At 28.6% G+C, this 14111-nt stretch overlaps 1 protein-coding gene across 1 annotated transcript in view; it reads left to right on the forward strand.

Moving 5' to 3' along the window:
- The first annotated feature begins 1419 nt into the window (after positions 1–1419).
- Cda4 (chitin deacetylase Cda4) overlaps positions 1420–14111 on the forward strand; it is a 53776-nt gene continuing 41084 nt past the window's right edge. The window contains exons 1-3 of the mRNA XM_017174375.3: positions 1420–1619; positions 10750–10841; positions 10912–11023. Of these exons, the coding sequence (XP_017029864.1) occupies positions 1565–1619; positions 10750–10841; positions 10912–11023 (259 nt within the window). The 5' untranslated portion in view covers positions 1420–1564. The remainder of the gene's footprint in view (positions 1620–10749; positions 10842–10911; positions 11024–14111) is intronic.

The following is a 14111-nucleotide window of genomic DNA, read 5'->3' on the forward strand; positions in this document are numbered from 1 at the left end:
TACTTTCAAAAATACTTTCTATGGATTTTAAAACTCCTTTTAATATTTTCTGATTACAAATTTAAATTCAATTTTTTGTTTTTTACTTTAAATATCCCTCAAAAACTCCCCTTTTTTTTGCTGTGTGTGTGCATTCTCGAATTTAATGATGCAACAATGCCTCGTTGTGGGTGTACCTAAGGTTTATATATACAAAATCTTCCCTTCCCCTCCCTTCCCTCTCTTTCTCCCTTACGACTTGATTTTTATTATTTTCCGGGGCGGGGCTCTACCATCTGATAACTGTAATCTGCGATTAGCATCTCATTAGTATGCCGACTCAGGCGGCTAAGAGTGCCGGCCAAGAACTCGTCCAACGACTGATTTGGGACCGATGATAGGCAAATTAATACCGTGGAAGGGGGGGCGGGGGAAAAGGGAGGCCGTCGTCATGCATATGGATGGGGATGATCCCCAAGTCAGCATAATGAACTGGCCAATATGCATAATTCCGATTCGAACGAACCCACAGAGCCGCCGCCGTCACAGAGACATAACTATTATTTTAGCCGCGGGCTCATTGAAATGCGCACGCATGCGCAGAGACCTCTCTCCTGCTCTCCACCAGAAACCGGCTTCGCCATCAATTCACTCGACTCGAATCAACTCGAATCAACTCGAATATATATAAATATATATATATATATAGATATATGGGCGCAACTGGTTCAAATGAAAGTGAATCCGAAATTGAGACTGAGCGCGGTAACACAATGGAGAATACGAGATCATTGGAGAGGAGTCTCTGGGTGGAATGCTAAATAATATATTTTAAATTGTTAATAACTAATATAAAAATATTTTTTTTATAAACATTTAATAATCAAAATAATAAAAACTGAAAATATTCTTAATTTTCTTTGATTTTTCTTATAATTCTCAACTGGTTATGGTTAGGGTTTCTGTGACTTATGTTTATGTAAATAAGTTTATTTAACTTATAAAATAGTAGGCCAAAAATCTCTACCTTAACTTTTTTTTAGTTACAAATTATTTTATTCCTAAACTTATCTTTATAATTCCCAACTGGCTTTAGTAAACTAAATTATAACGTGATTTTAGTTTCAATTTAAAAACCTCTACTTTAGCTCTATTTTATATTTATATTTATAAAAAATTTAATAATTAAATATTTCCCAACAGTTGTCTTATAATTCCCAACTGCTTATAGTCCTAACCGACCCATATACTCGACACCACTTTCGCCTTCATTAGTTTTTCTCTCATAGATTTTGAGTGGCTTTATTCCCAGCTCTGTGCTCTGAGCCACAATCGATTGGAGTGGCTTATATATATATATTTCTTTTGTGGTTGAGTGGCTTGTGGTGTTGGCTTCTTGCAATTTCTTGGCCAGTGGCTTCGATCAGTTGGCGGTTTGCATTTGCGCGTTGCGGACGTCTCGCTCTCACTCGCCGATCGATCTCCCTCTCTCTCTGTCTCTCTCTTCCCGTCGTCTCTCTCGGGATAAATATAAATATATATATTTATATAGTAAATATAGATTTCGATCCAGAGAAGCTTTAAGATGTTCCGGCCGTGTCTGGTGCTGGGCCTGCTACTGGCTATAGCTGGTGTTAATGGTAAGTTTAGAGTTCAACAACGACCAAGGAAAATATATATAAAATTATATATATTATATGGCATATATATAATATAGATATATGTGTATAACAGTTCCGCATTCCCCTTGCACATATATATATAAATATATACTATTTATTTTTTGTTGTATTTTTGTTACTGTGTTGTTTTGAGTGAGTGAAAGAAATCAAAGAGTTGGAGCATCTCTTCCTGAGTGTCTGTTTTGTTTTGAGAAATGAAAACTAAAGAGAAAATTAAAGAAAAAATTTAAAAAAAAAACTGAAAAACTTAAATATAATGTCTGCTTAAAACTGGGAACTAGCAGGTTGTCCCGCTGTTTCCTGTACGAATTAGGTAACCATTGGCAGCGGTTTTCCTCTCAACTGGTTTTTCCCTATACCGCAAGGTCAGCAGCTGTCCTGGCCCAACCAATATAAAATGCTGGATATTATGGCGGAAAACTGGTTGTCCCGCTGTCCAGCTGTCCAGTTCCTCACTCTCCCCCAAAAAGTTGCGTAACGACAAAAAGTCCGCCTCTTTAACTGACAGCCAAAAAAAAAAAACACAAAAATGACAGACGCCGTTCGATGGCGAAGAAACTGACCTCCAACTTGATTAGCGGCAACTTTTGCAGCTTTTGCTCGCTTGGTTAGTCGCTCATGCTAATTAGCGGATTTTAGCCGGAAAGTCTAAAAGCCAGCCAGGCATTTACATACACTGAAAGAAAGGCTTGACATATTTAAATAGAAAAGATCGAAGAAGAAAGCCTTTGTTTTTATATTTAATTAAATATTTTTAAATTATGAAATTATTTTTAAAATTATTTTTGTACTTGTCATTTATCAAGAGAGGGCTTTAATATCAAAAATAATATTCATTACTTTAAGTTTTCATCTATGTTAAAAGGACTTACAAAAGTTATTATTCAAAAGAAATTTATATTATTTGTATTTATTTATTTTTTTGTTATTTTAATTATATTTATTTATTAAATTTCAAATTAAAAAAAATTTAGTTAAAAAAAATTGGATTAAAAAATAATAATTTAAAAATAATGTAATTAAAAACATTTCATTAAAAAAAAATTAATTAAAAACTATTTAATTTAAAAAAAAAGTAATTTAAAAAATTAATTTAAAAATAATGTAATTAACAAAAATTTTTATGCATTATAAAAAAAAATATATATATTTATTTTTTAACTTTTCCTCATAAATAAAAAATCACTAAAACACCATCATATAGATAAATATTATTAATTACAATTTAAATATATAAAAAAGTCACTTAGTAAACACTTCAATGTTGAAAAAATAAATATATAAAAAAAATCTATTCTTAAAATTTTTTAAATATAATTTTTCTAACTTAAATTTTAACTTAAATTAAAATTAAAAATTTGTTTTCTTATATACAAATTCAGTTTACCCTCTTTAAAGCTCACACTTTTTCCCCAAGTGTAGGCTCACATATCGGAAATATCAACAAGATGAACTTCATGAATATGCAAATCTCGGGCTAGTCTTTTCTGCATAGATTTCATGGTCAGCACTGTTGCTATCATTATGCGTATATATATATAACTCACTGTTATTTGTACACTTTGGTGTTATCTTAGGCTCTTTTTTTGTTTGTAGCCTTGTAACGGTGATTATCGCAGCATCACGATCATTTGTAAAAATTTCTTCTTTCGATTTCACTTTCTTTTGTGCCGAGAAACTTGTTTAGCTGGCAATTATGTAAACGCAAGAGTTAAAAACTTAAATGTGAAAATGTATACATATATATTGTAACCGTAACAACGGGATCGATAATACCCCCCGCTTTTATACATATATTTATTTTTTTATATTTTTTAAAAGCTTGCAGCGAGCAGATGCTGCTGCCTGAGCTTCATTTATGCAACTTGATTGTGACATTGATTTTACTTTTTCCGTTTTTTTGTTTTATTCGCGTTGCATAATTGCTTTCGGTTGTGTGATGAAAAATCTGCCAAAAAGCTTAACTAAAACACAACAAAAAATAAACAAAAAACAAGGAAAACAATATAAAAAGTACTTTCATTTCATCAGCGAGAAATGGCGATTGCACAAAAGTTGGAAAAACACATATTAACGGACTTCTGTCTGGCCTGTTTTTGTTATTTGCGGGAGAATCCTTTGAAAAGAAAGATTTTACAACCTAATGAAAGTGGTTTCAATATGGTGTTTATGTGCGTGGAAAATGCTTTTATTTAGTTATTTGAATATGAACGAAATTTTTATAAATGGAAAGGTATTTACTTTTACGTTTTATTTGAGTAATTCATAAACCCATGAGTTTTTCCAATGATTTTCCACAGATTTTCTGTTTTGTGTGGGTGATATGGCAATTTAAAATTGAAGTAGAGTCGCTTATATAAAATGCATTTTAATGATTACTTTTATTGATTCATTTAAATAGTGAATTATTTGTTAATAAATAAATATTTAGTGGCGGAAATTAAATAATTTGTATAAAAAACCTTTACTTTTAAAGGTTAATTAGTTTATTTGGGACATAAAAAGGGCCTAGAAAGGTGCTTTTACTTTTCTTTATACTTCTCTAATGTGGCTTAACTTAAACCAGTGTTGGTAAAGTGAAATATTTAACATTATATCACATTTTACTGAATAATTTATTTTTTTTTACTTTTTAAAATCAATTAAATTTTTATTTACAATTTTTATAAACCATAAAAAAGGGTTGAAAAACGTGTTTTCTACTCAAATTATTCCTCAAGTATTATTAAAATGAATTCAGTGTTGATAAATGCCGTAAAATTTTTAATTTTCTTCCTTCAACTAAGCCTCTAGTGTTGCTTAAATTAAATCAGTGTTGATAAATGCCGCTCTAATGAAGTGAAAAAGGCCAAATCTGATTACACCCAAGGAAAAGCCAATTAAGAGAAAGAGGAATTTATCTTTCCCGCTCGCTTAAGTCTCTTTCCCCCAGCTCAGACAGAGAAAATAAAAAAATATATATAAAAAAAAAGAGATTGTGCTCAGCAAGGAGTGGGTTTTTGTAGTTTACTTTTATTTTCTGTGCTGTGTTTCCGCTCACTTAAAGAAAACGAAATCAACATAATTTAAAAATACATTAAAAAGGGATGCTGGGAATGGGAGAAGGCACATGAGCCTGCATTTAAACGCAAATTTGCTGTTGACAAAGGCAAGTGGCTTTGGCCATTACACACTCGTACCGCTCTGGCTCGGCATTATTTACAATTTAAGTGTTGTAAATGCAGAAAAGCGGCATACAGTTGGAAAAAAACAGTGTGCCGAATGTTGCAAAAGGAAGCAAGGACACAAAAACAAAAAAAAAAAAGACAACATTTAAGCAGCTTAACACACACACACAGATACACAGATAGACACATGGACTGGCGTGAAAAATGAGGCGCAAAGCAGCCACAGAAATGCGTGAAAAATTACTTGAAAATGCCAGCGGATAAACAACAACAAAAGTGAAAAAAAAAAAAATACACAGGGACGTGGCGAAGCTGAATGCGAAATGTTTTAAGTGAATATATGTATATATACCATATATCTGTCCACATAAACATCTGCAGAGATGGAATTCAATGAAAGTGTGTCACAGGGGAAAAACCAGTGGCTCTTTCTTAAAATTCTCAAATGGATCTAGCAATTATTGTTATTCAATTATTTGTTAATTAACATGTTTAAGTTGATTAAAAAAGAAATTAAATTATAATTTAGACATTTTAAAGAAAATTACAATAGACAACTATTTAAATCATATTTTTTAATATTTTTTAATATTAAAATATTATTAAACACTTTTTAAAAAAATATTTATACATATATAAAATATTAAAAAAAATAAAAACAAGAACTGGTCTCCCTCCTTTCACAGTTAATATTCATAAATATATCTTCAATTTAATTATTACTTACTTTTTATAAAATATTATTTAGACAACTATTCAAACAATTTTTTTTTAATATTTTTTTTATTTAAAAATATTATTAAACTCTTTAAAAATATATATATATTTATACATATATAAAATATTAAAAAAAATATCTAGAACTATTCTCCCTCCCCTCGCAGTTAATATTCATACATAAATCTTGTATAATTTACTGTGTTTAATTTGATTGTTTTTCCAACTGAATATTTATTTAAACACTTATTCCCTTTCTGCATTTTTTTGCTTCGATAAAATTAAATAGCAACATTAAAAGGAAGAAAATGTAAACAAATTATGGGTAGCAAAGGCAAAGAAAAGTCAACAAAATGCACATCATATAATGTGAAAAGCAGATGGACAAACATCTTTGACCTAAAATATATAAAAAATGGAGGCCAAAGTGCTTGTTTTAATTGAAACGAACAAAGACTTAAAAGCATAATTAGCCTGCCCTTAAAAATTGAATTAAATTTAAAAACTATTCGATTTTAAATAAATTATGAGCTCAGGCAAAGGGTGAAAATGCCCGGGGAAAGCAGCGAAAAAAATGTATAAATATATATATATAAATAAATAAAATAAAAAACGTAAAAATTATTGTATGTTGTGCATAAAATAAAGATTTTTCAGCCCTGCGCCGAGGTTTCTTTGCCAGTTTTTCTGTACAGTTTTCCTTTTTATACCCTAAGAGGGTATTATAATTTTAGTCAGAAGTTAGTGGGAAATGGAAATCGTATATATTCTTGAATAGCATCAATAGGCGAATCAATCTAGCTTGGCATCTAAAAATTAAAATTTCAGAATTACCAAAAAATAACAAAAATTATATATATATTATATATATATTTTTTTTTAATTATAAAATGTAATATGCAAATACAATTACAATTTGTTTCAACTTTTTATTAGTGGTTTCAATTTTGGTAACAAAATCCAAGGGTATTCAAGCTTCGGCTACCTAAAGATAGATTTCATTCTCGTTTGTTCTTCAATTTTATTTATTTTCTCGGGCACATTTAATTTTTTTTGTGCCGAGCGTGGCGCGAGGGAGAAGGAAATGAATCCTTTTTGAACGCTACGGTTCTGGGCTTATTTTTAATTATTATTTTCCGCATTGGCAATTTCTTAATTAAGGGCAAAAAAAAAAAAGAAAAGAAAACAAAAAGAACGTTTTCCATGTAATTGGCCTTGTGACTTTTAAATAAATGTACGATAAATTTATTATTATTATTACTTTTGCTTCTTTTTTACAATCGTCGCGGCAGAGAAAAAGGTGAATGGATGTCAATCCATTTTGTAAAATTGAAAGAAGGAGCCTTGCGAATGAGAATTGCCTTTAAAAAGTTCAAGAATAATTTTCTTAACAGTATTTCAGCTGTGAAATGTGCGTAAAAACAAATTATACAAAAAATTTTACAGTTTTCGGAAAAATATAAAATAAATTAAAAACATAAAGCAAATTAAAAATATAAAAAAAATTAAACAAAAATAAAAAAATTAAAAATATAAATATATAAAATATAAGCATAAAAAATAATAAAAAAAAATTAAAAATATAAAATAAATTAAAAATATAAAATAAATTAAAAATATAAAATAAATTAAAAATATAAAATAAATTAAAAATATAAAATAAATTAAAAATATAAAATAATTTAAAAATATAAAATAAATATAAAATAAATTAAACAAAAATAAAAAATAAATTAAAGATATACAATAAATAAATATAACATATACATATATTATATAAATATTAAAAAATTTATAGACTTGCTTAAAATCCTTAATTTTTTCAAAAAATATAAAAGTGATTTATTTAAAAAAAAACTGTAAAATAGATAAATACTAAACCAAATTTTAAATATTTAAATATTTATTTTAAGTAAACAATTCAAACATATATATTTTATTTTCTTAGCTAGAAGCTAGGAAATCTAGAAGTAGCTCCCTAGAAACAGACTCAGACTGCGTCTTGAGTTGTTCCTGCCCATTTAAGGAGGCGCCTTGGGTGTCAATGAACAAGGAAAAGAGGGGTAAAGGCAAAGCAGAGAGGGTTGGGGGCCTTAAGCCGCTTAGAGGACATCGCCTCATTAGCCAAAGGACTTCTTGCCTCGTGCCACTCGGGCGCCAGTTTTATGGGCATTGTGAGGATGTGAGCTGGTTGGTTAATAAATATTAATTAGCCATAATAATTATATGGAAAAAGGTTTACCTCCTTCGCTCTCTAATAAATTCTTTTCCTCTTTTTTTTTTACTCATTTTGATTTAATTTCGGTTGTTGTTGTACTTTGTTGTTTTTTTGTTTATTTTACACACACTCCAGCTTATATTTAAATTAACTGATATTTTTGTTGCTCTTTCGCCGCATTGTGGTCATTGTTTGTTGCCATTATACTATAAATATACACATGGCCATAAATAGATTTATATGGTTATATATTGTATATATATATATGTATATGTATGTATATATAGAGTGTATATATAAATAACCATAAATTGACCAAAGCAACATTTTTCCGACACATTTTAAACTGTGGCAAAATAAAGCCTTTTTGGTTTTCTGTTTGACCAAAAATTTAAGTGAACCAAAGAGGGCTTTATTAAAAATAAAAAATAAATAAATAAATAAAAATAATAATAATTAAAATTACGTAATTATACATATGACATAATGACAATATAATAATNATAAATTGTAAGTAATAATAAATTTTACATAAAAAAATAAATATAAAAAATAATATGAATTAATAATAATAAATATATTAAAAAAAATATATAAAAAATAATCTTAAAAAACATATAAAACAAATAATCTAAAAAATATATACATATAAAAAAAATCTTAAAAAAATGTTTATATATTAAATAATAAATATAAAAATAATAATAATAATAATTAATAATTCGAAATAATAAATAATAATTAATAATACGTAATAATAAATCATAAAAATTGATAATAAATTATAAGTAATAATAAATAATACAAAAAATAATAATAATAATTAATAATATAAAAAATAATAATAAAAATAATAACAATAAAAAATAAAATTAAATAATATGAAATAATAATAATTACTATAAAATTAAAACAAATAATAAAAAATATACAAAAAACTGCTACCCAAGGGAAAAAATAACTCGGAAAAACCTAAACAAAATAGGTGCACTTTTCATGCCCCACCCAAAGGGCAGATGTTCCACTTTGTTATAAAAACATTACAAAAATTTCAATATGTATTTGTTACTCCTTTCACTTTAAGCTTAAAACAAAATTTACCCAACATCTTCAAGATGTGTTCATTCATTCATTCATTCAAATATCAAAACCTATACTGTGAAATTCCCATAAAATGCACAAATATACATGTATAAATATCTAAATCTATATATCCAAATGAAATGAAGTGCAAAAATGCTGCTCAAGACACTGAATTGCATCTTTGTATCTGTATCTCAATCCGCCTGGCATTTCATGAATTTTAATGAAGCAAGAAAATCTATGAATATTTTGAACATTTCAATTTTAAAGTCAAATACCAAGGAAATATTATTGTATTTGTGCATTTTTCCGGCCTAGCCAATAATCTCCCGCATCTCCCCTTTCGGCATAAATATATTTTAGATTTTGAATTTTGGATTTTTGGTCTAAGCTATCAATTAATTGCATGCCACACGGCAACAATGAGAAATCATAAAAACTGACAAATAATTATTATAATAATTATAATATCGAGTGGGGGGGGGGGCACATATATAATGCAATTGCGTCCCATTATAGTTTTCATTTAATTAACATTTAGCCCCCGTCCCGAAAAATGAATGTGATGTGTGTCGCCGCCGCGTTTATGAATAATTTTTGGAAGAGAGCGCCGCGCGCGATTCGCGTAATTATAATCGCCGCAATATCTCATCGATTTTCCCCCTCATTTCCAGGGGAAACTGTTTTGCTGTTTTGCTATTTGGTTTACGGTTTTTCGGTTAATCTAATGCTGTTAGTCAATTTATATTCATTATAGTTGCAACTAGTCGTCGTCCTAAGCCACAGAAGTGGCAAGTTTGAAGTATGAATTTTCAAATATTTCCATTAATTGCGTTTTACTACTTTTTTTTCGTATTTAATTCGCTGAATTTTCACGTTTTTTCATTGGGTGATCAAATGTAAATCGACATTTAATTATAACTTATCTGTTATTTATTTATTTATGGGTTTTATTCGCTTTTTTTGTAAATGTCAAGCCGCCAAAGCTTAGATTTGGCTTATAAAAAAAGGGTTGAAAGGGAAAAACGGTTCGGAAAAAGTACATGCATCATCATAAATATACATTAAGCGATTATAATTTGTATTTATTCCCTTGTATATATACATAAAAACATTTAAATCTGATGGCTTACAAGCAATATTGTGTGTATTATGCAATTAATTGCCGGATATTTAAAAATTCCCCTGAAGTCAAGGCAAAAATAAATTATAAATAAATAAAATCGTGGTATTTTAAGTGAATACTTATAAATAATTATAATTAAAATTTTTTTAAATTAGGGCTTAGTTCAGGGCTTAAATTAAAATCTAAAAAAAGGAAGCAAGTTTCTGCGAGTTATTTTAAAGAACAATTTACTTAAATTTCCTTTTAAAAAAATGCATATTTATTAATTTCCCTAAGGCAATAAATTTTAAAAATTTTTCTAAATAAAAAAAAAATAATTTGTTGAATAAAAAAAATCTTTTTAATTCAAAAAAATTCATAAAAAATTGTTTTTAATTTTAAAAAATTAATAAAAATTTGTTTTCAATTTAAAAAAAATTTAAAACATAGTTTTATAATTAAAAAAATTTTTTAAATTTGTTTGCAATTTAAAAAAATAATAAAAATGAGTTTTTAATTAACAAACAAATTAATAAAATTTGTTTTTAATTAAAAAAAATATATAAAAATTTGCTTTTAATTAAAAAAATTTAATAAAAATTAGTTTTTAATTTTAAAAAATGAATAAAAATTAGTTTTTAATTTAAAAAAAATTAATAAAAATTTGTCATAAGCTCTTACATTTACTTTAAAATCCATTTAAATTCTTTACTTCCGTTTTGTAAAAATTTCACGAAATATTGTTTTAAAATATATGTAAAAAATTCCTTTAAAAATATATTACATTTTTATTCCTAGGTCAAGGCAAAGAGAAGGAGGAGTTCCAGTGCCCCTCACACATAGCCAATGGCAACTATGCTGATCCGGCCACCTGTCGTCGCTTTTACCAGGTGAGTTAATTGACCCCCTCATCTAGATCTGTGCGACTTATGACTACATTAACCTTTCCCCTCCCTTTAGTGCGTTGATGGTTATCCCTATTTGAACCGCTGTCCCTCGGGACTGTTCTTCGATGATGTTCAGAAGTTCTGCACCTTCAAGGATGAGGCCAAGTGCGGTCCTTTGCCAACAAGTAAGTGATTAGGAAAGAAGGACTCGAAATTTTCTAGCTCCTATTCCCAGCTACCAATTGAAAGTGCAACATAAATCAGGAAGAGCGAACAAAGAAAATGGAGTGAAAAACTTTAAGTGCACTCTAAGTGTGTGGTTCAGGTTTTCTTTTTTTTTCCTGCTTTTCCTTTCCCCCTCCCTACCTTTCTTTTTCCTCCCCATCATCATCATCATCATCATCATCTGTCTGGGACTGCAAAACGTTTCCAAGTTTGCGGCAAAAGACACTAAAAACCCCCCGAAAAACTGGATATATAGAAATGCGAACTTTGAGCCGAAACAATAGCCGGGGGAGGCTAAAGGCCACAGGTCACACACAATTTATTAGGAATTTTAAATAGATTTTTCTGTTAGGAAAAAACTAAATCAAAACTTTTCAGGGTATTTATGTATTTAAATATTGTTTTTTTGTTTAAGGAAAAGGAATATAGGAGTATAAATGACTATTTTTAAAAGGTTTGCTTACAAAAATAATTTATTAAAATAAAAAATAATAATTTATAAGTATAAAAACAAATTTTTCTTTTAGGAAAAATATACATCATAACATAAATCCGTATAATTTTAAATAGTTTTTTTTTTTTTCAAGAATTTTTAAGACAGTTTTTAAAGAGAAAAAACTATATAAATAATATATATAAAAAACTCAAACTTATAATTAATATAAATACATTATCAACATTTTTCTGTGCACTTCCTGCCATAGTCCTTCCACCCAGGACATTTGTCTCTACCGGATGTTGGGCATTAGGAAGCAATTTTGAGTAAATGTCGCATAATTCATTTATGGTTGCAAAATCCCCCTCATAATCCTAATGTGTGTGTGTGTGCACTAAACCAAAAATCGAATTCGAATTCAAAATCCAAAGCAATAACAAAAGCAATGAGCAAATGGTGGCCATATACTCGTACATACTTCCCTCCCAAAAGGGGGGATTCCCACAATTCCAAACATTGTCCGCTCTATTGACTTGCCTAACGACAAAGGGCCACCTTTTCTGGGCAGGAAGGGGGCGTGGCCAGTGGCAAGATGAATGCCAAGTGCTTGAGAAGGACCTGGAAGCCGGGGGCATTGAGTGCACTTCAAATGGGGCACAAACGCGACCGCTTAAGAATAACCAAGACTATCTTTCGATCTTCCTTCAAAGTTACAGCTAAGGGCACAAGAATAGGAGCCAAAAAAATATATTTTTAAATTTAATTTCAAGTAATCTCTCAATTATTCCTCTATTTCGAAAGCTTTAAGCTTGATTTAGTTTTTATTTCATTTTTCAATTAATTAAAAATCTTTCTAAATTTTAGATTTTTTTATATTTTTGGTTTTATTTATTTAGCCTCCCCTGTTGAATATGTGTGTGGGCCATTAAAGCCCACGTTTACGATTTAGTTTTCAGTTTTAACGGCTTCTTCTTAGCCTCTCCCCTTACTGTGGGACTTTTGCCTTGACTTTGTGGGGCAGTTCCAAAAATGGGGGTCGTTTTTATAGATTTTTTCACTTTTAGTAAAAATTTTTTTTTGCATACACTTGACTTGAATAAATAAATATAATAAACATATATATAAAAATTATATAGATATAAAAAAACTATATATATAAATAAAAAAAAAATTATAAAATATAAAAAAAAGTTATAAAATATAAAAAAAAAATTATATACATATAAAAAAAATTGATATATATAATATTATTAAATATATTAAATTTTTATAAATTTTTTTTATATTTTATTCATTTAAATAATCAATAAATAATATAAAATAATTTAAATAAATAAAATAATAATAAATAACTTAAGATTAAAGCAAAACTAAATAAAACAAAGGATATTAAATATAAAAAATTTTACTAAATTATTTAAATTTATTTTATAATTTAGATTTCAATTAAAATAATTATTTGAATTTATTTAAATTAAAATAATTTAGAGAAAGAAATTAATTTTTTAATTTAATTTGAAATATTCCTTAAAAGTACATTAATTTTGCCCAGTGTAACCGACAAAAGGCCAAAAATGCAGCAGAAACGAGCTTAGAATTAAATGCACCAAAAAGGGGGAGTTTTTAGTGGGAAGAAGTGGAATTTTTGGTGACTAGGGGGGTTTTTAGAGGGTGGAAGTGGATTTTTTAGGGGAAATATGGCAGTGGTGCTGGTGGGGGGGTTAGTAAAAAAGTACACACACACACACACACACACACACATGCAGGCGGCATATGCAGAGTGACATATCGCTCGCCGGCAAACACGCACTTTTGCAGTAGTCGCCATTTCGGTTCTGGTTCTTTTTGGAGTCGGAGCTGCAGAGTTTTGGGTAGCTTTTGGAATAGGGTTTTAGGTTGGGGGCGGGGAAGGCTTAGGAGTAAGGGGATAGGGTGCAGAGGAAGCTGATCCTGGTCCGTCGGTCGTCGGTCGTTGGTCGGAAGGCAACCGCTTGGAAGAAAGCTGCGACAGCTAAAGCGTTTGGGGATTTGCGTAATACCAACTGGAATGTTGTCTCATATAAATAGCTCCTCGCGCTGGCTCTCTCTCTCTTTTACACTGATAAAAATATACCTTAATTACAAATAGTGCCTGATTTTATTTAATTTTTTAGGTTTTAGTAGTATCTGGTTTCTAAATTTTAAAATTAATCAAGGAAAATATTTTAAAAATATCATTGCAAATTGTAAAATTAGCTAAATAAATGCTTTAAATAAATTTAAAAATTTTATTTATTAAAATTAAACCATCAATTTATGTACTTTTTTTTTAATTTTTAAAAATTTAATTTAAATAATTTTTGAAATTTTAAGATTTTTTTTTTTCGATTAATCCTATTTATTTAAAAATATATTTTGTAATAATTTACAAACGTTTCTTTTTTAATTTTTTAATTATTTTTTTTCAGTGTGTGTGTGTCATTTATGTTATTACTTTTCTTCGCACACACACACACACACACACGAAGAGCGGACGAGGAGAAATATTGCAGCAGAGATTAGGTCAAAGCTCTGTGCATAAAATTTTTGTCCCGCTTCGTACATTTTTTTTTTTTTTTGTTTTTTTCTGCTGA

The sequence above is a fragment of the Drosophila kikkawai genome, chromosome X (genome assembly GCF_030179895.1).
Source record: "Drosophila kikkawai strain 14028-0561.14 chromosome X, DkikHiC1v2, whole genome shotgun sequence".
In the NCBI taxonomy this organism is placed as follows: domain Eukaryota; kingdom Metazoa; phylum Arthropoda; class Insecta; order Diptera; family Drosophilidae; genus Drosophila; species Drosophila kikkawai.